The 24,920-nt window shown below is 42.4% G+C and overlaps 1 protein-coding gene across 7 annotated transcripts in view; it reads left to right on the forward strand.

Annotated features, from left to right (window-relative positions):
* Positions 1-24,920, forward strand: part of LOC147017856 (transmembrane 9 superfamily member 2-like) — a 103,235-nt gene that overhangs the window by 67,955 nt on the left and 10,360 nt on the right. For 5 of the 7 annotated variants that reach the window (XM_085896897.1, XM_085896901.1, XM_085896899.1 and 2 more), the window contains 8 exons: positions 160-274; positions 380-459; positions 631-727; positions 9,049-9,181; positions 9,422-9,541; positions 9,681-9,738; positions 9,929-10,088; positions 21,718-21,831. In XM_085896897.1, the coding sequence (XP_085753023.1) occupies positions 160-274; positions 380-459; positions 631-727; positions 9,049-9,181; positions 9,422-9,541; positions 9,681-9,738; positions 9,929-10,088; positions 21,718-21,831 (877 nt within the window). Of the gene's footprint in view, positions 1-159; positions 275-379; positions 460-630; positions 728-9,048; positions 9,182-9,421; positions 9,542-9,680; positions 9,739-9,928; positions 10,089-21,717; positions 21,832-23,211; positions 23,377-24,920 lie in introns of those variants that run through there. The other 2 variants (XM_085896898.1, XM_085896896.1) reach the window with 2 other exon arrangements.

Genomic DNA, 24,920 nt, shown 5'->3' on the forward strand with positions numbered 1-24,920 from the left:
TTTGTTCATGACCTTAAATGTAACAAAGTATAGACCCAATTGACTGTGAGCTCGAGGCTGCAATGTAAATCTTGGAATTGCATCTCAAAACAAACCAATTTTGTCAACGACTTGCTGGAATGCTTTCATTGAGTGAAAGATGTCTTATTTTTGTTGCAGTGTAAGACATACAAATGATTCACCGGATGAATGCAAGGGCAAAGCTCCGCTTGCTATCCCATCCCAGCTCTCAAGCCCACTTCGCGTCCTGTATTCTTACAGCGTCACTTTTGTTGTAAGTTGTTTTTTTTTCCACTTCAGGCTGAGATCTTCTTGTGCTCGACACTCCTGTTGTTGCGGCGTACAAGAGTTGATGCGATTTCTACCATTTACTCTGCAGGAAAACAATACAATCAGTTGGGCCTCCAGATGGGATTACATTTTGGAGTCGATGCCCCATGCAAACATCCAATGGTTCAGGTAATTCTTCTTCGCTGTTGCTTTTTTGCGCAATCGTCCATCTCTCGCCTTTTCATGCAGACTCCAAGTCACGCTACCAATTCCATGATCAGGAACCTGCTCGGCGCACGGCTCTGAATCACTCTTTGGCCGATGCCAGAGTTTCTCCAATATTGTGCCCATCACCCGTAGCATTATCAACTCGCTGATCATCGTTCTGTTCCTGTCCGGCATGGTGGCCATGATTCTGCTGCGAACTCTTCATAAGGACATTGCCCGATATAATCAGGTAGCTCTTTGGTTGACTTGCTTGTGTTAAAATGTATTTGTTTGATTATGTTGGGCTTTTTAAAATTATAATTGTGTGTGTGCGCACATAGTCGAGATTCGAAGAGGAGCTAGTACACTGACTGGAGAGAGAGAGAGAGGGAGAGAGAGAGAGAGACAGACAGACAGACAGACAGACAGACAGACAGACAGACAGACAGACAGACAGACAGACAGACAGACAGACAGACAGACAGACAGACAGACAGACAGACACAGACAGACACAGACAGACACAGACAGACAGACACAGACAGACAGACACAGAGAGACAGAGAGAGAGAGAGAGAGACAGACAGAGAGACAGAGAGAGACAGAGAGAGACACAGAGAGACACAGAGAGACAGACTTCTTTTTTTTTTTGACTTTTATGTCCTTTTATTATAAAATGTACAAAAAGAAACAAGTGATGCAACACTGTGCAGATTCAATCAAAACGTGAATCAGGAACAGGAATAACTTAGGATGTTAAATTAATACAAAAGGAATAAATTTTCTCCTTCCACTCTGCACAATACTTCAATTTTACACCATTTGTCAATGAAGCCATTAATTCGCGAACTCTCTCGATAAAACAGGAATTCCATTTTGAGACGGGCACACACAGAGCCTTTAAAGGCAAGCAGAGCGCTGCATTCCTGTGAATTAACACCAGAAATCATCTTCTTGCGAGTGATGTATATTGAGAGTTTCGCTTCAGCGAGCAGGAAATTAGCAACTTCAATTCCGACGTTCTTGTTAGATACCAGTATGCAGAAAATAAAATAATGGAATGAAAAGCAAAAGCCTAATCTTTGGAAAAAAAGTTTCAAGAGTTTAAACAGTGGGATCAACCTTTGACAACTAACATAAGCATGGAAAACATCCTCGGATTGATGGCAAAAAGGACATTCATCGGACGAAACAAGGTTCAATCTTTTGAGGAATACGTTTGAAGTCAAGGAATAGTGTGCAAATCTCCACTGTATGTCTCCAGCATGTTTAGATACAGGTGATGTGTACATGGAAGACCAGGTGGGAGATGATGGAACCCCTGCGGGCAGAAGCTCTTTCCAGTGGGTAGTCAGTGCATTATTGGGGTTGGCAGATGTAATAACATTGAGACATTGCACATACATAGCAGTCTTTGTACATGTTTGTAGAGGCTTGATGGAAGGAGCGTTAAAAAAAACGAAATCAGGGAAGTCAGGTTGTGTTGTACTTGCACCTTGAACATCATGTGATGGAGGCCACGATAAATTAAAAAGATTGAAAACTTTAACAATTTAACGTAGAATTAGTCCAATTATTCGTGTTGATTTAACATTGCAAGCTTCCAATATCTGGTTCGGAGTCTGCCATTCAGAATATGTGTGATTGACAAAGTCTTCCACAAGGAAGAAGCCAGATTCAATGAAGGATTGAATGAGGGACCTGCTTTGAAAGTCATGGTGAAAGAGGCTGTTGTAAAAAACAGGTTCACGCATGAAATTACTAAATTTATACGAATCCTTGTTTCATACTGGAAGGAGGCATTGACTGGCATTTAGGAGACTTTGATAGAAGGAGGGCAGTAAGGAGGTGTCAACTCGCTGCAGATAAAGTAGAACAAGTTCAAGTCCACACTTGAGCTTGCCAGCTTGCAGGAGCAAACAGGAAGCCAGCAGCCGCCAGGACAGGACCTCCTTGTATAGAAGTTGACGCAAGGTAGTCAGTCGAAAGGACAGTATTTTGCTGGTAATGTCCACGAGTCCTTGACCGCCTTTTTCTAGCAGAACACTCAGAAGATCTGCTCGGAGCCGGTGCATACCATTCCAGAAAAAGTTAACAAGGATTCGTTGCAAATTCAGGATTAGTGATTTGGGGGGTTGTAAGGCAATCATCCGATGCCAGAGTTTGGAAGCAGCTAAATTATTGATTATTAGCACTCTACCTCTAAGATAGTAAGCTGGATAAACTTTTCCAGCAATTAAGGGTGTGAAAGATTTGATCCACCATCTGGTCCCAATTTTTTAAAGAGAAGGTCATGTTCCTGAGAAAAACACCCAGATGTTTAACATCATCATGCCTCCACTGCAAGGCATTAGGCAGCGGAGGTGGGATAAATAACTCTAAAGGACCAAGGCACAATGCTCTACTCTTTCTCCAGTTAACAGTAGCAGAAGATGCAAGATTGAAATTTTGTAGAGCATTTGTAAGAGCAGCAATGTCAGATTGAGTATTGACAATTACACACAGATCGTCAGCATATGCAAGAACCTTAACTGAAGGTACCACTGAAAAACCAGAGAGCTTGTGGTGTAAATGAATGAGCAAGGGTTCAATGAAAAGGGAGTACAGGTACCCAGAAAGAGGGCAACCTTGTCTAATTCCTCACTGAACTGGAAAATGTGAACACAAACTGTTATTAATGTTTAGTAGACTGGAATTATTGTGATACAGCAACTTAATGCAGGAAATAAAGAAAGATCCAAACCCAAACCCTTTTAAAACTTCAAATAAATATGAATGGTCAACGTTATCGAAAGCTTTTTCTTGATCGAGAAAAATCAGCCCAGCATTGACGTTCTGACAATGGCAAATCGAAATCAAATCACGAACAGAAAATATATTGTTAAATATTGATCGACCAGGAATGCAATAGGACTGGTCAGGAGTTACAATGTGTCCTATTATAACTTTTAAACGATTGGCAAGTAATTTGGACAGGATTTTATAATCAGCAGAAAGTAGAGAGAATGGGCGCCAGTTCTCAACAAGTTGAAGGTCACCTTTTTGGGGGATTAGTGAGAGGATAGCACATCTGCAGCTCAAAGGAAGTTCACCAGCTTGTATGCTTTCTTGAAAGACTGTTAATAGACATGGTCCCAGCAGATCCCAGAAAGCGCTGCAGAATTCTACTGGCAACCCGTCTAACCCAGGTGCTTTGCTGGTGGGCAAGGTTATTTCACCTTCAACAGTCAATTTCTGTATTTCAGTAAGTGCAGGTAAGGAAGTAGTAAAATGATGCGTGTGGTTTAACGAAGCGTGCTTGGCAGAATAGAGGTTTGAAAAATAATTTTTAACAGTGAGTTTAATATCACTCGGATCAGTCAGCGTCTTTCCATCAGCAGAACGCAAGGATAATATTTGTTTCTGATTTTTGGAAGTTGTTTCCAACTTGAAGAAGAAACTGCTGGGAGTGTTTAGTTGCTGTAGGTGAATCATTCTCATTCGAAGGAGTGCACCTTTTGCCTTCTCGACCAATAACTCGTTCAGAAGAGCTTTCTTTTCATGCAACATTTGCTGCTGTATATTGTCATTAGAGGAGGACACTGTATTTTGCAAGTTTAGAATTTGTGTCTTCACTAATTCTATGTCAATGTCATGATTCAGAGTACTGTGTCATGAGAAGTTTTGACAGAAAACTCCAATTTGAACTTTGGTATTGTCCCACCACTGACGTTGACAAGAGAACTTCTGATCGTTCGTGATGTAATGTGCCCAAAAGGTTTTAAAGGAAGTAACAAATAAATCATTTTGAAGAAGTGCTGTGTTAAACTTCCAATAAGGGCTGCCCCTCTTAACTAGTGGCAATTGAAACCGCATAACAACAACATGGTGATCAGAGAACCCAGATGGGAGAATTGAGGTGTTTAAGACAAGGTTAAGAAAATGATTGGAAACATAGAATTTATCAAGTCGAGCTGAAGACACTCGATTGTTAGAACAGCGACACCAAGTAAATTGTTGTTGCGTCGGATGTTGCAGTCGCCAAATGTCAGTCAACTTGAATTTTGAAATGGAGCGAGCAAGAGCTCTCGTACTGGCTGCATGTGGCTCAGCACCATTCCTATCAAGAGGGGGGTTTAGTGTTCAATTAAAATCACCTCCGAGACAGAAAGTGGTCGTGGGGGGGGGGGGGGATATTAACAATAAATGATTTAAGACAATCAAAAAAAAAGATCTTTCAGGATTTGTGCTGGGAGCATATAGATTGACAATGGTGAAAAGCTGCTGACGAATGGAAAAGGTCAGGGAAGCTATATGTCCTTTTACAATTTCTTGGAAGGAGACTAAAGTTAAAGGAAGAGTTTGCTGAAAGTAGATGGCTATCCCGGCAATCGGACTTGAAAGACTGCTGAAGAAGAATCAGTGGAATGAGTTTCTTGTAATAATAAGATATCAAACTTGTTGCACTCGATTAGTTGTTTAACTTGCACTTTGCGGAGAGAATTACGACCACCATTGATATTTAAGCTTGCAATGGATATTTTCATCGAAGGTATGAAGAGGGGAAAGGACAGAGGTCATCAGGTAGAACAGCATCAACCATTATTTTTGAGTTCGTTCCGAGCACGACTTAAAAATTTCCTCAAACGATGACGTTGAGGGTCGGTAAGATTGTATCGATCAGGTCTGGAAATCATTATTTGGGTCACTTGAATAAAGTCTTCTAGAACTGGAAAATTGTCTTTAATTTTGACATTCTTTTTTCGAAAACGTTTGTGCAAGAAGGTGTGAATAGTATCTGGGGAAATTGAAGAAGCGTCTTCGAGCTTTAGAGAAGAAGTATCGCTACCCGCATCACTTGAGACAGAAGATGATGTCCCGTCAGACTCTTATCCCCCCATACTATCTGCGGCAATACCCTGCTGTTCTTCAGCAGTGACTTGATTAGATATCACAGGCATGGCTGCCTCCAAATTACAATCAATCTGTACATCTGGTGTGGTGATTTTGACTGGGGTAACTGTACATTGGAGGGAGGTTCCATCAATTTGACCGGGGACCTCAGATTCGTCAGGCACGTTGGGAGTACCAGTTTTTTCAGTTCGGGTAGGTGTTTTAGCATTATCATGACATTCGTAACACTGCTCTACATTATGGGGAGAGGCCCCCTTTTGTGAAGTGGTACATTCTAGGGGGTCAGGAATACAGTCTTTCGATATTAATGATTTGGTATCTACTCTATCATCATTAATATTATTATTGAGTAAAACATCCGATTTTTTCCTCTTCTTCTAACAAGGCAAATTGGTTGGAAAGTGATATTTCAGTGCCATTTATGCTCGTGTTGGTTGGTCGTTTCCTGGAGGGTGACACGTTTCTGACAACAGACTTGCGTTTTTTAACTTTAGAAACAGTAACAAACCCATCGTTGGTGGTGTCCATGTGTTCATTACAAGTGCTTGTGTCAACTCGTTCAATTACTTAAGGCCTATCTTGTTTATTTGTTGAAAGGGAATCTGCAACATTCGACTGAAGCTCAACGTTATTTACTGAGTTGGTGATATTAATATTAAGGCAAGGATCGTCACCAACAGAATCAGTAACGTTGGGAAGAGGATCGTTATGAGCACAGTCAGTGACATTGGAGGCAGAGACCTTACGAGCAGTGTCAGTAATGCTGGGGAGGGGATCGTTACCGACGGAGTTAGTAACATTGGGGGGAGGATGATCATCGGGGAGGATCAGGTGAAGGTGATAGTATTAGTCTGAAAATCATTACTAGGAGCATTGAGAGGAGGTTGTTTCTCACTGAGTGGACAGAACTGTTTCATATGTCCAATCGCTCCACAACCAAAACACTTTAGGGTGTCGGTAGAGACGTATACTAGATAGTTATGATCATTTGAAGTGAACTTCATAATAACGTTAAGTGAAGCATATTCTTTTTTAAGTACCATGAATACTTGTCTGCGGAAGCTCATGACATGGCTTACCCGTTTGTCTTTAAAGCCGACAGGGAGTATTACTAATGGGGACACACAATCACCATAGCGCTGCAAGGCTGAAAGTATCATGTCATTCTTTAGGAATGGTGGGAGATTACTAATTACTACCCTTTGTGCACAAGAGTCAAGTGGGTATGCCATTACAAATGTCCCAGAGTCAAGGGCCAAGCCTTGTTCAACAATTGGAGCAACAAACGCTTCATCAGATACAAAAATGATCACACGCTTATTCATACGTGAAGCAGCACGTACCTTTTCAAAACCGATTATGTTCCCGATTGCCATGACAATCGCTTCCACCGTAACACCTTCCGGTGGAGAGCAAGCTGTACCATGTTTACGTGATGAATGCTCGAATGCAGCATATTGCTGTGAACGAGCAGCCGCCATGTTTAAGTACAAGGGGCCCAACCTCCTCCCTACCTTGGGAAGAGGAAGTCAACAAGGCACTCCAACTTCCTTTGACTTTGGGAAAGAGGGAGTTAACGAAAACGAACTTAAAAGAAGATAACAAAATAAATTAAAATAAAACAGGTTTAAAGCAGAGAGCAAAACCTCAAAGCAAAATCTATCCTTAACCTAAACGGGTAAGCCATGCTCAAAGGGAGGGCCAGCTCTCACTCTTTCTCTCTCTCAACGATAACAGAGGAGAAAAACCACTAATAAAACCACCACAGAACACAACAGGAAGGAAAAGGGGAAGAGGGAGGGGGAGGGAAGGGATGGAAACGACACTGAAAACTCACCACAACACAGAGCAGCAGCCCACGGCGGCCATGACACCACGCCCAGAAAACAAACGACCAGCAGGGGGCGAGAGAGAGAGAGAGAGAGAGAGAGAGAGAGAGAGAGAGAGAGAGAGAGAGAGAGAGAGAGAGAGAGAGAGAGAGAGAGAGAGAGAGAGAGAGGGGGGGAGGAGAGAGAGAACGAGAGAGAGAACGAGAGAACGAACTAACAGAGTTGAAGGTCAAGATAGAGGCAGACAAACAATTGGTGTGGTGAGGAATGGGGTGGACAAGATTGATTCAGAAGGGAAAATTGGAAATGTAGAAAGTGGAGGGCTTGGAGTGGGGTGAGTGGGGTTGACGAGGATAGAAAAGATCATGGTTTTGGATTTGGGGTGACCTGAGATTGTGGTGAACAGCTCTCTTGAAAACCTGCAGGGAAGAATGAGATTGAAGAGGATGCAGAAGTTGGTTCCACAGGTGGAGAAAAAAGAGGAACGAATGAGTAGAGATGAACAGTGATTCTGAATTTTGGGAGTTTCACCAGAAGGAGGTTGATAGTGAATAGTGTGTGCCCTGCAGAAACCTGGGGTGGGGGGGGGGGGACAAAGCACAGAAAGAGCAGAGGATGCAGGACCAGAAAGGAGGTGGTAGAACAGAAACCACTGACCTCTTCTGCGATGACAAAGTGAAATGCCTATGGACTCTCTTCTACTTCATCGCAGGAGATTCCAGTAATCTTAAAGGCCTTTTTTTCCACGGCATTATGAAGTTAGGCAAGTTGTGGCAGGGGAGCCAGCCCAAAGGGGAGAGAAGTACTCTATCGAGTTGTGGATTAAAGCCTTGAACTTGGATAATAGTTCAGGTGTGGTAAGGAAGGACTTTTTACAATAGAGGATGCCCAGTCTGTGGCTGGCTTTGGAGGCCAACTTAGAAATGTGGTGTGCCCAAGAAAGATCATGGCTAATAGACACAGGAGTTTGAATGACGACTTCCTCAAGAGGATTGTTAAGAAAGTAGATAGGAGGGTTGCCTGATGGTCTTTACAGAGAGAGAGAGATAGTGAGAGTGAGATTTGTCAGGATTGAAAGGCTTTTTGATTAATTAAACTTTTGTAGTCATCAGATCGACTTGAGTTGACTTTGTGTCACCCACCACAGTTGAAGGCACTCACATACGCCAATCTGCAATAAAACATTTTCACATTCACCCTGAGATTGAAATATCGAAAAACAGAATTAACAGTTTCAAAAGCAGTGGGCTTAACAAGGACGGCATTTTCGTAGTGGGTGCCAAGTTTGTGCAACAACATGTTGAATGTAAATGTGTGACTGCAAAGGTTAATGTGCGTTTGACAATCAGCAAATATTGTTACAAACATGACTGGAATCTGCAGGTATTGTCCACATTTGTAGAATGACATAATGAGAATTGTCTTCGACGTTGGCCTTTTATTCGAGTTATATAGTCCCAGTTTGCGTCATTACACGTCCAGTGCTCTATGGAGTTTGGTCAATAACACGGAGGGCATTGTAATGATCCTTGAACGAGCCCAACTCCCCTCCCCCCCCCCCCCCCGAAGCACTGATAAGTGAATGTTTTGAAGGTTGCCATGTCTTGTGAATTGTTCACATGCATATGCATTTCTGGTTATCCATGACAAACTTGTGATGTTTGGTTGATTACCTGAAAGCCGAATATGTGCATGTCGTCGCTTGTCAGAGTCCAGTTCCAAATCTGCTTGTGTCCCTTAATGATTATCTGTTCCCATTTTTTGCACTCTTAGATGTCGGTGAAGGGTAGGTTTACTGTCTGAAGCCAAAAACTAAACATGCCATTTTGCATTTGTTGCCCGTGCACAGGATGACGCACAAGAGGAGTTCGGCTGGAAGCTCGTTCATGGAGACGTGTTTCGCCCTCCACGCCGCGGCATGCTGCTGGCAGTGTGTGTGGGATCTGGCACACAGACGGCGATCATGGTTCTCATCACGCTATGTGAGTCGAGAAGGCAGCCGGCAAAATTAATATCTTGGAGGACCTTGTTGGCAGAGAACGGGATGGATGGAGGATATTTTTTATTTTTTTTAATAGTTTTCAACATTGAATGGTGTGCAAAAGTAAAGGAAGAAAGGAAATGGATTTTGTTGTTTGAATATTTTTCATTGTATGGTTAATTTTTTATTTTATTAAAAAAAAGATTCATTCTTCCCTCCTCCTCCTCCCTTCCCACTGCAGTTTTTGCTTGCCTCGGCTTCCTGTCACCGGCTAACCGTGGCGCGCTTATGACCTGTGCCGTTGTAATTTGGGTGCTGCTTGGTACCCCAGCTGGCTTCGTATCTGCACACCTGTACAAGAGTATGTCATTGAGTTGCTGCTCCACTAACACGTCAGATCACACCTGGTGTTGACTTCTCAGACCTTTTGCTCCTAACCTTTCCCGACAGTTGGAGTTTAATGTGAGCGTGCAAACCAATGTCTCGCTGCTGTTTTCCAGCTTTCGGTGGAGAAAGATGGAAGTTGAATATCCTGTTGACGGCTCTGCTGTGTCCTGGGTAAGTGCATGTGTACAGATATGTGGCGTAAGTTTATTTTTCCTCCAACTTTCTGGCCTCACGAGAACACCACTCCTGAATGATAATGCAGATGTGTTGGCAATGAAGTGTTAAAAGTCAATGCTGGACAATATAATTGAGGAAAATGACTCGAATGGATCTTTCATACTCTTCATACCTGTCATGGCAGTGTTGTTTTTGCTGACTTCTTTCTCATGAACGTCATGCTGCGAATTGAAGGTTCCTCGGCAGCTGTTCCCTTCTCCACACTCCTTGCAGTGCTTGCACTGTGGTTCTGTGTATCACTACCTCTTACCTTCCTCGGAGCGTACGTTGGCTTCAAGCGGAAGGTGAGTGGTGGTGTGGATCAGTTTGAGTCCATTGATGACCTCGTGCTGCTTAGTTGTACCTTGTAAAATTTATATACACTTCACCATCACCGCTATTGACATACCACCTTGAATTCATTTCTATACCTTTTGCCATTCTACTACCTACATACAAGACTCTGTGGTGCAATAGTTAGTTTGTCTGCTCTCAGTCTGGTAGCTTGGCGGTTCGAACCCCGACTGAGTCGTATGAAAGACTTTAAAAATGGTACATGCTGATTCCTTACTTGATGCATAGCATTTAAATGGACAGACAACCATAAGTTGGCAATACCAGTGCAGGCTTTGATGGGTCTAAGCCAAGGCCTCCTCCTGTGTTGAAGTTCCTTGTAAGGGAACTCATTATTTTTGTGTATATATATATATATATATATATATATATATATATATATATATATATATATATATATATATATATATATATATATATATATATATATATATATATATATATATATATATATATATATATATATATATATATATATATATATATATATATATATATATATATATATATATATATATATATATATATATATATATATATATATGACACCTCCCACTAGGATCCAGCAAAATATTGATATACTAGTTATATCAGTATAATTTTTCATTTCGCTATACCGATATTGGAAATTTAAATATATCAGTATACCGAAAAATTTGGTGTGAAAAAAAATAAATAAATTGGTATCTCCACAAAAAAAAAAAAATCAGTATATCACCAACAAATCGAAGAAAGGTGTTTACAATCCTTAAACACATGATATTGATATCAGGAAAAAGATAACTCCATATTCTTTACTCGTAAAGAATCTGCAAAAGACAACTTCAATTTTGGCCAAATCCGATGCCGATTATAAAGTAGATAATGACGTCATGGTGCGTTTGTGCACACATGAAGTGGACACCGTGCCGGATCGGTGCTGTGCCCGTGATTGACGGATTGACGTTATTTGAGTGGCTGTGAATCGATACATTTTAAATCCTTTCTCTAATCGAATGGCACAGCATCCTGTCATTTTAAAACGAATGATGTGCTGCCATACTCTCATTGGATAAGCTCTTGGATATAAAATGAATCGTTTGTGGTTATCTCCATTTGTGGGTTTCAGGAGGTGGGAGGGAGTTACTCCCAGAACTCAAAATCTCCACCTGATTTTTGGTGAAGGATCATGATTCATGAACCAAACTGTGAGGTTTCATTCTCTTAGCCTCGTTCCAAGGGCTCTTCAGAATCTTCACTGAACCTCTGACAGCCTCCACTTGTCGCTTGTTTGTAATGATATTCCTCAGAATGATTTTTAAGGACTCAGTGAGGGTTTTCATCAGATTATTTTATGCATTTTTTTCGTGTTGTACCTGGGGGCCTTCTTCTCTTCTTAGGTATTTGAAGGATGCTTCATTTTCTAGTTCCTGTGTTATTGTACTTTGATCGATTTGAGATCGTCTGTTCTTTTTGCTTTTGCTTGTACAATTGTGCATTTGGCACATTTGTCAAGACCAAACTCGATTCCGATGTCCTCTGAGTACTGCTTTACTAGTTTTAGTTGATCTGCTAATTTCTTATCATTATGGGTGAAGAGTTTTACATCATCCATGTACAGTGTGTGTAGGTGTGCCACCTTTTCTTGCTTCTTTGGTAATTTTTCTGTTGCACGTCAAACTGTATCCGTGTCCTTGTTCATTGATGAGGTTAGTCAATGGGTCCAGAGCCAGACAAAAGAGGAGCAGGGAAAAACTTTCACCTTGTAAGATACCATGTCGTATCTTTACTCCTGGGATTTCAATCTTTCCTTCCAAGTAAGGTCGTATCAGAGTTGTGATCCAGAGCATCATTGCTTTCTCGATCAGTGTGACTATTTGTGTCATTGCAATTGGTTATTTTATATGAATCGGGTGTGCTTTAGAAAGCCTGTGCCAATTACCGATATCGATACTGGACATGTCGTTATCGCTTGTGCCAATATTGGTGTGTTTATAATATGTCATCGCATACGGTGCCAATTATAGCTGAGTAGCACACACGTGGTCAGTAATACCATGCATTTCATTTGTTGAGAAGCATGTGCTTTGTGTATTTTACACACACGGTGTGCCAACATAAAATGCATGGCGGTCTTACCAGCTGTCTCCGTGGTCTCATTACATGCACTTACCGCCATGCTGATTGGACCGCCGCATGCAGTCCCTCTTGTAATATCCACCAATCATAGCTATAATGACGGCTCTACTATACAAAGTACGTGCTTTATAGCTTGAAGTCACAAGCCGCTCCAGCGCGATCGCAAGAGTGCTATAGTGCGATGGCAATATTTACTGAGCTTGCAAGCCGAGGACTTGCTAATGACCGACGATTAATGGCCATTGACTATTATCTTTAGAAATTACCCTGCAAGAGTAAAGTAAGTGAAGGACAAGACTGAATCCCTTTATCTCTTTATCAACAAAATTCTCTATCGTACGAAAAAAGTTTTTGCTATATTTTTTGCCATGTGAAAAAAAATATTGAAATATGATTTATGCCGTGAATTACCATGTGTCAGTGATGTGTACGTCATGCATATGAATACGTAATGAACCATGATGTATTTTTGGAACCTGCGTAAAAAAAATCTTCATCGATTTACTGGAATGAGCCCACCGACATATCGATATTGGAAAAAATTGATACAGACGGAGCTTACCTCCCACCGACCCTCATTGAGATTAAGTCTGTGGTGTGTGAGAGATTTGTTTGGTTAGGTGTTTGTGCAGGGCAGGCATGATGGGCCTAAAGGCTTCTTCCTGCATCAAATTCATAAAATGCATTATTTAGATACCTTTTACCATTCTGCTGTAGAAGACTTCTCAATTCCTCCTGTACATTTGAGCCATTTATTAAAACAAAAACCATACGCGCATATAGAGAATCGGGGGGTAACACAACAAGCAACACACACTAACCCCCAACTCTGCAGTAGATGAAGACTTTGAATTCTTATTCAAGAGACTTAGTATTCAGTCAGACTATGTCTGTTCATCATCTAGACATATTGGCGCCAAGGCTTGATGTTTTAGGGTTCAGGGGCGAGATCGCGAGCAGCCTTGTTGCAGCAAAAATGCAAGGTTAGCTTGATCTCGAAGGGCTAAGGAATATTTATGACCTGAAGGTTGATCGGAGTTCTGGACATTATCTTCACACACATTCAATTTATGCTCGACTCCTGTTTCCAGCTAGACTTTCAGACACCAGTATATAATTATTTATGTATAAGAATCCTTTAATAAGCAAAATAAAATAGTAGATGATTCTATTATACTGAATAAAGATTATTTGGAAGGCCAATCTGTTTTAGGGAACAAGAGACATTTTTACTAAGCATATTGATTATCTTCCAAAACAGAAAAGAGATATAGTCATTTATAATGCAAATAATATTTTAAAAATAGATACATGTTCAAGCACAGAGATGTAATAATCATTGTGTATTTGAGTACATTTCCCATTAAAGGGTAACAACAATACATTGTGCTATATCCTAAAAAGCATTTACTTTTTCAAGTTAATTTAATTATCAATCAAGTTTAATTGGCAACATTTTTGTTTTTTTTTATCACCCTTAAACCCATTATGATGATTTTTGGAAAGATTTGTGTCTATTTCTCCCTTTTTGTCATTTGGAGAGCATCACAATCAATGAATTATTATTATTATTATTATTATTAATTTTTTTTTTTTTAAGTTCACATAGGCAATTCTTGAATGAACATTCCATATTCCTGGGACATCAGCATCCAAGTGCAAATCACCAAGCCCAGCCCTCCTCAATCAAAGCCTGCCAACAAAGTTTCATACAGCTTGCTGATCCATCTTTGCTTGGAGGTGATGCAAGGATGGAGGCGCTGGTCCAAACAGGTGTTGCGCACTCAACGTTATCCTGGGTATCAGGGTGTCGATCTTCTCTTGCATATTGCTTTGATGCCTGGGTGCATGCAGTAACTCCAAAGAGGATGGTGTTGTCTCACAGCAATGTTGCACTTCACGATCGGGATACTTTAAAAAAAAATTATTATTAGTCATTAATTGACGACAATAACTTTGGCATTTAGAAAGCTCATGGCATTTCTCCATCGAGGAAGAAGAGGCGGCCATAAGCATTTTCCTTCCGAAATCCAACACCACTTTGCAGAGTGGAGTCTCTCACCAAGACCCCCCCCCCACAATATTGTGCTCCGCCATGGTGAACAAGCATCCATGTTTAGTTAAACTTGGTGTAGGACAGAGCATAGGTGGATGAGAGTAACATCATGTGCAGGGCGCTGTTGCCAGAGTCCATCACACCACATGTAGTATAGCCAGAGGCATACAAGAGCAGAGTAGCCAGGTTGTAGAAAAGTGTAGAGCAGCGTTTCTCAACCTTTTTACCCTTGTGGAACCCTTGAAATAGTTTTCATGTCTCAGGGAACCCCTGCATAAAAATTATTATATAACCATTATTAATATCTAGTTCTTTTATATTTTTATTGTAGTTCACGTGGTAAATATAATATTTTTTTTCGGATACCTGGTTTAAGGAAAAAATGACCCCCTTTTTGTCAAATTTATTGGCAATGAGACAGACCACGTCATCATTGGTGACGTCATCACGTACAGGCCGTGTGCCGTGTTCAATGACGAGTCGTTATTCCGGGCGTCCATCGCGCATCATGCTTCGAGTGGGTGACGTCATCACGTACAGGCCGTGTGCCGTGTTCAATGACGAGTCGTTATTCCGGGCGTCCATCGCGCTTCGTGGTTGTTATGGTTGTTATAATATAAATATAACATTCCCTATGGTTGTTATAATTGTAAATAATATAAGAGGTTGAAGCCTCTATTATAATAACCAAGGAGTTTCCAACAATATGCTGTACGTGTTTAGTAAAATTACAAATATTAAATCAAACAAAAATTACTCAAAAATACATTAGCCTATTTATTACTGTTTCTCGCGGAACCCCAAGCGACCTCTTGCGGAACCCGGGTTGAGAAACGCTGGTGTAGAGAGTAGAAAGTCCCAAACACAAGACACTCCGGAGCACGTCACCAGCAGAGCCCAGTCTGCACATTCCAATATCATGATGACAAGATATTCACATGCTGATGCATAAAGAGATTCCATTAGTAATTCCAACCAAGTGGGTACAGCATGAAAGGGCTGGAAAGTTTCATTTTTTTATAGATTGCAAACCACTGGTAAAGGACAGCAAGACCAATGACCGCCTCAGGGATAACATCTGCTCATGATCGTATAACATGTTCATTTTAAATTGCCTCTGTGCTTTTGAAATTGCAATGTTGCACAAATCATTCAATTCCCTTTTGCCAAGACCCAAAATCCCATTTATAAAATTATAATCATGGTTTTTCTTTGACTGTGCTTTAATTTTGGCAGATAACAGGTTCATATATACTGTTGCGAATTCGCGCCCGCTGGCGTGCGGACGGCCACGTCACTCGAATCGTGACCGCGTCGCCCACCGGACGGACAATTCAGTCGTGACCCTCCGGGAACTATCGCCCGGAGCCAGTCACGGGTGGGCCTTTCGACCTCACCACAATCGTGCCAATCGGCCACCCGCATAGGATAGGGTTGTTCGCCAAACTTCGCCTACTGAAGTACCCACGTGGATGGTAAACCGGGCGATCGTACTTCGCCGCAGGTCGACTCCGGACACGAGCCGCTTGGACGGCCCGTTCCATACTATCGGGATAACCGAGCGGTGTTATCGTCGACCTCGACGGTTCAGATTATTTACCGGGCGTTTTGCACCCACTACGAACCCTTTACGTGAAGCAGGATGGAGATTCAATTAGGAAAGGACGAAGCGAAACGGGAAAACAGTTCACACAATGCACATTTATTTCCCAGCACACGGAAAGCACATATATACAGCCAAACAGTCAAAATGCACATATAGCAACCAAAACAAAAGCAACAACGACGCAGAGTTACTACCGACTACGCGCACACACGGCAACACTTGTACAGTTCTACTTTACAGACGGCGCCAACACACATTTACTCAAAAGCAAAGGAAAGAAGCCACCCTCATAGACAAGGGGGCAGACGGGCCTGTAGGCCAATTGTGCGCGTGACCTGGAGGAGCGGCCAGGTCCACAAGATCGGGGGGGTCCGACCCGTGTCCTCGTGACGCGTTGGCGGGCGAGCTGCAGATGTGGCCGCGTGGCTGTGCCCCGACTCCGTGCTCCTTGGCGGGTTTCGTTGGCACGACGTTTGGAGTGGGGTGGGAACGGGGCCCCCTTTTTGCACTATCTCAGCACGGGGGGAAAGGGGGAATTGTTGATGCCCTGGGGGAGGAGAATGGCTGGCTGGCTTGGGTCCCGCGACGAGCGATCCCACACCGCGACCTCGTTGTCGACCGCCATCCTTCTCGCCTCGGGCCCGAGCTCCTTTGCCTCTTCCCGCAACTCTTCTCAGCCGACTCCAGAACCCAACTCGATGACACACCGATGACTTCGCCACCCGACTCGACTGACTTCATTCGCCTTGCGCTCGCCTTCTTATAGGCCGGCAGGAGCAGCTAATATGAAAATATTCGGATCAGCATGACCTCGGGGGCGGAGCCACGCTCACCCATTGGTCGGAGGAAACTGGGGCGTGAACCTCCCCTGATCCTAGAATTTGCATATATCTTTTACACAGACGCGCCTGGAGGCGGGGCCAAGCCGCCCCGCGCTTGCTAATTGGACGGAGGAAAAGTGGACGTGTAGCATTCTTGATCCGAATTTTCCCTCGGAAAGGCCGCTATTTGCGCTCGCGGCTCTGTGCGTTCGGCACCAATTGCCGAACGGGCCCGAGACAACCCGACGCTCAGTGTTCACAGGTGGTGCGGGAATGGCCGTAGAAGGAGAGAGGTGAAGGTGGTGCAGGGTTTTCGGTGGTGGTTTGATGGTTATGGTGCCGTTTGGGAATGGCGGTGATGCGATGATATGGGAGCGAGTTGTGAAGGTAAAGGTTGTGGCTGTTGGCGTTATTGTTGTTGTTGTCCGAGGGTCGGAGCGTGGTTGCAGTTGGTGACGACTGCTGGCGTGGTGGTTGTTGTGTGATGGCGGTTGAGACGTGGTTGGTTCAAAATAAAGATAGAACAGAAAAAATGGCTAACTCAGTGTCGCAGCCCGAATGGATCACATAAATTCCCTCTATACAATGGGTTTGGGCTAACTACACATGTACTTCGAGATATCTCACCTCCGGGCCCTTCATGGTGTAATGCGAATTTCCACAGCCGTAACAATACTTTTAGTAAAACTGTTTATATTGTTGCGGTTCTGAAAACCGCATGCCTCTAAGGCAATGGCACCCAACATACAGTGATCCCCAGACAGTTATTTCATTAATATACGTGCAGTTAGACCTACCCCTCCTGTCAAATGGGTAAACGGGACGAAGTCAGTTGTGTGGGTTTCATAGTTAGGTCTGATTATATCTCTTTCTTGCTTTCCGCCATCAGCGAGGCCTGCCGCATAGGTACGTATGAATGTCCTCGCGGAGGCCAACAAAAGCATCAACACCACGATGAAAAACCGTCCACTGCAAGAGTACTGCCTCGCAGAGGCGAGGGAAGGCATCAACATCACGATAACAGACCCGCCCGCAGCCCCATGATAATTGCCATCACACTGTGTACGGGACGCGCATGGCGCACATCTTTGTTCGGGTCTGCGCGTGCGTTTACAATGGCATCTCACCGTCGATCTTCGCTCGCCACCACGGCCACCAATGTCTCCTCTCGCACCTCCACCTCGATGCTGCTGCCGCCATCAAGCAGAGGCATGCTGTACGGTTTTGATTGCTTGGGCCGCATTGATCCGTCTGCTCGGGCGGACGAAGCAAGCGCATTGATCAGCACCAGCCGCAGTGTGCCGGGAGTGCTCGAGCGGGCATGCGGGGCCGACGCGGCCCTCGGCCAGTCGCTGGAGCATGGTCCTGTAGTTCGATGCAAGGCGATTTCATATCACGGGGTTTGGAGCGAGACTATTCCACAACTCGGCCATGTTTCGCCGGATGTAAAATAAGGCCGCTTCCAGCCATGACGGCCGGGTCACGCGGTGACCGGGGTCCAACGGGAGCATCCGATTCGGTTGACTCATCGCTTCGGGTCGTCGCCCCCACCCTGCACGATGGATCTTGTAAAAGACGATTGCGAAGCTGTTCATCTGTGCTTGCCTTGCCTCAAAAGCTGTGATCTCTACATTCGCCGCTGGTACCACCCACCCGCATGATTCCGCCTGCCTTCTCGCGTGCTGTCTCCGCCTTCTCCACCCACCCACCTGATTCCGCCTGCCTTCTCGCGTGCTGTCTCCGCCTTCTCCACCCACCCACCTGATTCCGACTGCCTCTCGCTGCTGGCACAATCCACTCACCTGGCTCCACCTAAAGTCCTTCCTCACACCAGATGGCCTCGCCCTTTCTTTGGACCAGCGTACGTGCTGCGCCGGCACCATAACCAGGCAGGAGATGATGCGCCAACTCTCAAGGAGGGATCACTCAGTGGAGCGTCACCCTAAAGTGTACTGGGTAGCGTGGCCGGCCGACCGTGCAAGGTGTTGCGAGACTGTTAGCCTCATCTCCTCTCCTTTCTTCAATTAACTCGTGTGCGTGTGTGTGTGTGTGTGTGTGTGTGTGTGTGTGTGTGTGTGTGTGTGTGTGTGTGTGTGTGTGTCATGGTGCTTGTCCTCGCTTAAGTTAAGTGTGCAGAAGAATTATATCGGGATAAGTCTGCTCTGTGTCTACTTTAGTAAGTTGCTTATTTTGTTGTCACACCACACATTTCTTTCTATCCCTGCTTTCCTTCAACAATAAACTACATTCACTGTACCACATGCTTTTCCTCACCAGTCTGTAATAAATGCTTGTGTAGAATTGTTCCCAGCTTGTTTTTGTCTTTTCTTTCATTGATCCAGCATGGTCTGTATCCTCGCCTAGCCCGGACTTTATTCCCAACGATCCGTTCTTCTAGCCGGTACGTCCTTGGCAGTGTCGCACGACTACATCTGACCGGGTAAGGTGACCCAGTTCGGACAAGGTGTACCGAGGGTGTGTCCCCCGGTAGTTCGGTAACATGATTAATTAGGTAACCAGTTTAGACAGAGGACCCTCGGTCACGTGGTTGAGTTATTGGCGTTCACGGTCGATTAGCGATCCGCCGCCTCACGTTGTTATCCATGTGTGACGGCCTGCAATTCCAGAGTCTGGTGTGAACCCGAGATGGGTTCCCCTTCTCGTCTTCTCACCCTGACTCCGGGTGCGCAACTATATGTATATATGCATATACGTATATATATATATATATATATATATATATATATATATATATATATATATATATATATATATCTTCCTTCGGCTGCTCCCTTTTTAGGGGTCGCCACAGCGGATCATCCGTATGATCCGCATAGTGATTTGGCACATGTTTTACGCCGGATGCCCTTCCTGACGCAACCCTGGTCGCCTCTTACGACACAGGGATATGGTACATCTATTTTAACCGGGGTATACACCGGCCCAGTACACTGTTACTCATTTCGCCGACCTCGGAAGGATGACAGGCTGAGTCCACCCCTGGTGTATTAATTCAGTGGCCCAACGGGGCTTGAACTCAGGACCTTTTGGATCCCAAGCCGCTGCCATAACCACTGCGCCAACACCAGGCATATATATATATATATATATATATATATATATATATATATATATATATATATATATATATATATATATATATATATATATATATATATATATATATATATATATATATATATATATATATATTTATTTATTTTATGACTAAAATGCTGACATGATATTTGTGTGCATGTTATCATTACAATACAGAGCTGGTGTTCAAAACCATCACTTCAAATATTTATTGAGTGAAGCACTGAAGGTTTTATTAATTTATTAATTTATTTACTTTTTTTTATTTACCATGCCTCCTTTCGTTAAAATATACAAACAACAAAATAAAAGAATCTGTCGTTTGTCATATAATTTTTGCCTTCCCTACAGTACACCTAATAAATCCTAAGGTCCTTCAGTATGTTGACTTTCCGATATTTTCTCGTCATAAATATACCTCATTCCTTTAGTCTTGGATAGGCGCACTATCACACGTCTTGTTTTGCTTTCATCTATAAGCTACATTAGTTACTTAAAATTAACATATTACTGATCATTATCAGGTCTTGTAATATTATTGCATGAGTTATCTATCTTGATTTCACATACTTTCCAGAACATATCAAAATCATCGTTTTGTCCTATTGATGAGATACATGAAACTTGTGTGACCATTGTCTTGGTAACAACCTTCTTCATGTAAATAGCAGGCAAATTAACCACACATTTTACATTTATCATTTTTATACAAACAGTATAAGTTCAAGGAAAAGGTACTATAAGATCTTCACGCCTTCCTTGCAATCTTTTCAGCCAGACAAGCATTCACTTCATATGCACAGTCCAGGTATTTATGGTATATTTGAAGAATCTCTTCACAAGGACTTGAGATTTGTCTTCAATGTTATAGCAGAACCGATCGCTGACCCTCAATGTGAGCTCGGAATACAATCTATTCCCCCCCCCCCCGATATGTGTGTATATATATATATATATATTTATATATATATATATATATATATTTATATATATATATATATATATATATATATATATATATATATATATATATATATATATAATGTTAGATTGACTGTCAGTTTGATATCAGTCAGTACCCCTGCAGTAAATCACTTTATTTGGCTTGACCAGTCTCCTATCTCTACATCATGATATCTCCTGTTTGTTCGGCTGTGTACCTAAATAAGTCATAAATTAAATCAGACTCGACCTTGCCACGACAATCTCAAATTTCCCAATATCTAATTTAACTAAAATGAACACCTCCTTGGTCAGCCTCGGATAGGCATTGTCCACAAGATGGTCAAATCTTCTTACTACACATCTCATCCTGACCGTGCATCAAGTATACGAATTATCAAAACTTCGCAGCAAATTGAAACAAACGTTCATTGCTCTCTTGTGATGTCTTCACTGCAGACTTTCCTGTATCAGGGACGAGATTGCGTGTCGACCCTCCCCGACATTCCACAGCCAATTTCCACCATCTGGAGGGCTTTTCACTCCATCTGTGAATGCAAAACTTTGGCATGCATTCCATTATTGAAAAGATAATGAGTTTTCGAATCCTCTATCATCCCATCCTTGAAACCCATTCAACACTCGCCATTCCAATCTTCTCAATTGACGATTCGTCCATGCAAAACATTAAATCCACATTTGTCAATGGGACATCTTACGTGTGACCTCAGTGCATACGTCAAAATGTCCACGCAGTCATGCTCTTCTTCACCATGTTTAGTTGTTAGTAACAAGCTGGGTTTATCGGTAAACGGCAATGAATCATGATGTTCGATGAAGTCAATCGTACTAATTCGTACATCGTAGCCCTCAATGCGGAGAGATGTTGTGTTTCTGCTTTTAATAGCACTGCTAAAACCGCATGTGGGACACGGCAGATTAATGGATTTCCCAAGACTTTTGTTGCTGTTACTTGCACCACGTGTGAGGCCGCAGCGACCGCCCGTAAGCACGACAGAAATCCTCACTACCGGATTCAGCCTTACACTCTGGTAAGCTACCGGCCGCATCTTATTTCCATGTTGTTTTGCAAATCCTCCCGTCTCGTGTGAATGGAGGTAAAAGGTTTCGATAATCAAAATGATAATGCGATTTTTAATATTATAACACACACATACACACGCCTGTTTGTGTGGAGGGCAAAATTACTGAGGGGGAAAAACAACATTCAGGGGTGGGGGTATTTTAAAATCGACATGGATTTACCACTTTTTAAATTGAATAGTGTGTTTCAATACCCATGATGCAGTGTTCGGGCACCATATTGGTTGGCACATCAAACATGTAATGCCTGATCCACGAGAACATATTGGGCACCAATTCATTTTTGAAATATCATACCACACACCGTTCCCAACCCAATTACTTAATGGTGAAGAATCACTTCTAAATTAAATAATTATCCTATCCATATCTTGATTCAGATCTTCACCAAAATCGAATCAATTCATCATGGTCACACACTCAACCTGTCAACCACATTTTGTCCAAATGCAAGCATGTTCAGTCATTTACAGCTCTCAAGTCTTGTCCAATTTAATTGATTTTCCCTTATAATGCCGCCGGTAGCTTGCGTAATATGCACAACATGTAATCACAAAACACCGTAAGGATCTTTAACACTTACAAACTCACACCTCCCCCTCAGTTTGTATTTAAAATAAATACAATATATTGAATATTACGCTATTAACCTTTAAACTTCCGTACACATTCATGAATTACCTTGCCTGTAAAACACTGGGACAATAATCCAAAGCTGCGTCAGGATTCACGTCCATCCGAGGGACGGCACACACTCCGATGCATTGCCTGCCTGTGAAACACCATGATAGCAATTTGTAATCTGGCTACGTAGCTCAAAGTAGATGTATCAAAGGCAAATTGATACATTTACTGTACCCGAGGTTATTTCCTTGCTCCAAATAAGAATCTGGAGGATTTTATAATGAGCATTCAAAATTTGCTCTGAGCAGACCATTTATTTCTTATGTATGCAACAACTATAACATCTCTCAGTTACAAGAACGAGCATTTAAACCCCTCCCTTCCCCAACGTCCTGTGACGGTACCAGAGTCAGCCCTGATTGGTGACACGACGCAGACTGATTGATGAATGGAAAGAATCCTTCTTAGAGGGTGCAGACGAGATGAATCTTCTTTCTCTTTTCTTGTCCACGTATAATTGTATCTGATTCATTTTATTGACCACTTTTGATCACCTGACATCACATTTGTATGATTAATTTGTCATTTGGCATCGACACGATACAGTACACCACAATAAAGTACAGTATACTGTATACGACGTCGTATTTGCTGAGCCTTTGATCATTATAACGTGATAAAATAATTTTCATATCGTTTTTCAGAGCACAATTTCATACCACTTGCACAGAAGGCCTGCAGTACCATCTCTTAATACCATGCAAACTATGTTGGCTACATTTACCTCTCCGGTAATGACAGCATCAGAAACTCTACAATCCATCATGTTTTATTTTCTTGCTCTGATCCACTGAAATGGAAGGTGATGATCTCGCTTGCCTGGCCTAACAACCAACATGGCACTCGAGCAAAACCATCCTAACATTGTAAACTATCAATCGCGTATGTATTATATAGACATTTTAAATTCAATTTCAACAATTTTATCGGTCTTAAAAGCGGTATGACATCATCATCAACCTCAGCACTACCATGGTGACCACATAACTTCTGGTTCGTGGCTCGCTTACAATTGATGAAATACACACTGTTGGTTTTTAAAACGACATCAGCTGCATGCCATTTTCCACAAACAAAAATCCGAGGAGACCTTTGAGCTTCCTCATGACTGCCGCTACATGGCCTATAGTCCTGAATGTAGGGTCAACTCTGCCTTCAAGCTGTCTCCCCTGGGTTTGATTCCTGACCCAGTGTTTGACATGCAGGCAATTTGAATTCATAGGCACTCTGAAAGTAAATGTATGTTCCGTTATTTCATTTTATAAACCCGGGAATGCTCTGTTTGTATAACAAGCTATTTATATTTTAATATGTTAACTCTCAATATGTTAACCCTTAAAAATTATATTTAATATGTTAACCAGCCTTATAAGCTGTGCACACAAAACATTCCCTTGCATCATGTCTCCCCACACAGCTGGAATGTCACCCTCCCCACGAGTGATTTAAATCGTTACAAGGATTAGCATTCCAAGAGTTTTCCCACAATCCTATGTCGGCATATGGAACACAAGCCATTGACATTTAAATATTTTATTACTGTGACCACAAACGAGCACGCCCTCCGAATCACTACGAGGAATGTACCGGAAAACCACCTCATGTAATCCCTGCACAGAGGTAATTTAATGCATTAATCTGTTGTACACAATAAATGCCATGGTCAATTATTACTTACGAAATCTAAAGATTTCGTAAGTATATTGATGACTTCCGTCCTCTGTTTGTGTGTTTGTTTGTAGGCACGATAACTCGAGAACGGAAGAAGCTACCAACGTCAAATTAAACCACGTGATTCATGAGGGTGATGGTTAGCGCTGATTAGATTTTGGTCAAAATCGGTCAAAGGTCGTCACAGTGAGGTCAAACATAATTCCGTAAATTCATGTGGAGAAATGGAGTATTTTTGCTTCGCTCGACGTTACGAGTTCGTTTTAACTTCGATTTTAATTTTGTCTTCGGTTTTTGCGATCGCTTAGGACGCTTAAAACTCGGTTGTCGAAATTCTGGTAAAAATCGGATGTTTTGGAGACGTTTTAAGATTGTATACGGGTCGTCACGTGGTGCAGTGCGCTCGAGCAGACGCGTCGTTGAGTCACGTAAAGGTTTTGCGTGTGCGCGCTGACGGTGTTTTCGATAAAGATGGTGTTTAAAGGTCATTTTTTATCCCAATAAAGGTTATCGTCGCATGCCTGACTCGCTAAGCCGTCGGATCATGTAAAGATTGTTGGTGGATGGCCGAATATTACGGTTTTGTGACTGATAAAATAATATTAAATAATTGCGTGGAGAAATGGAGATTTTTGCTTCGGTCGACGTTACGATTTTTGATGGTTTGGTACAGAATCATCGT

Source organism: Eptatretus burgeri, chromosome 10 (assembly GCF_056783735.1).
Source record: "Eptatretus burgeri isolate ZD-2024b chromosome 10, Ebu_testis_v1, whole genome shotgun sequence".
Lineage (NCBI taxonomy): Eukaryota > Metazoa > Chordata > Myxini > Myxiniformes > Myxinidae > Eptatretus > Eptatretus burgeri.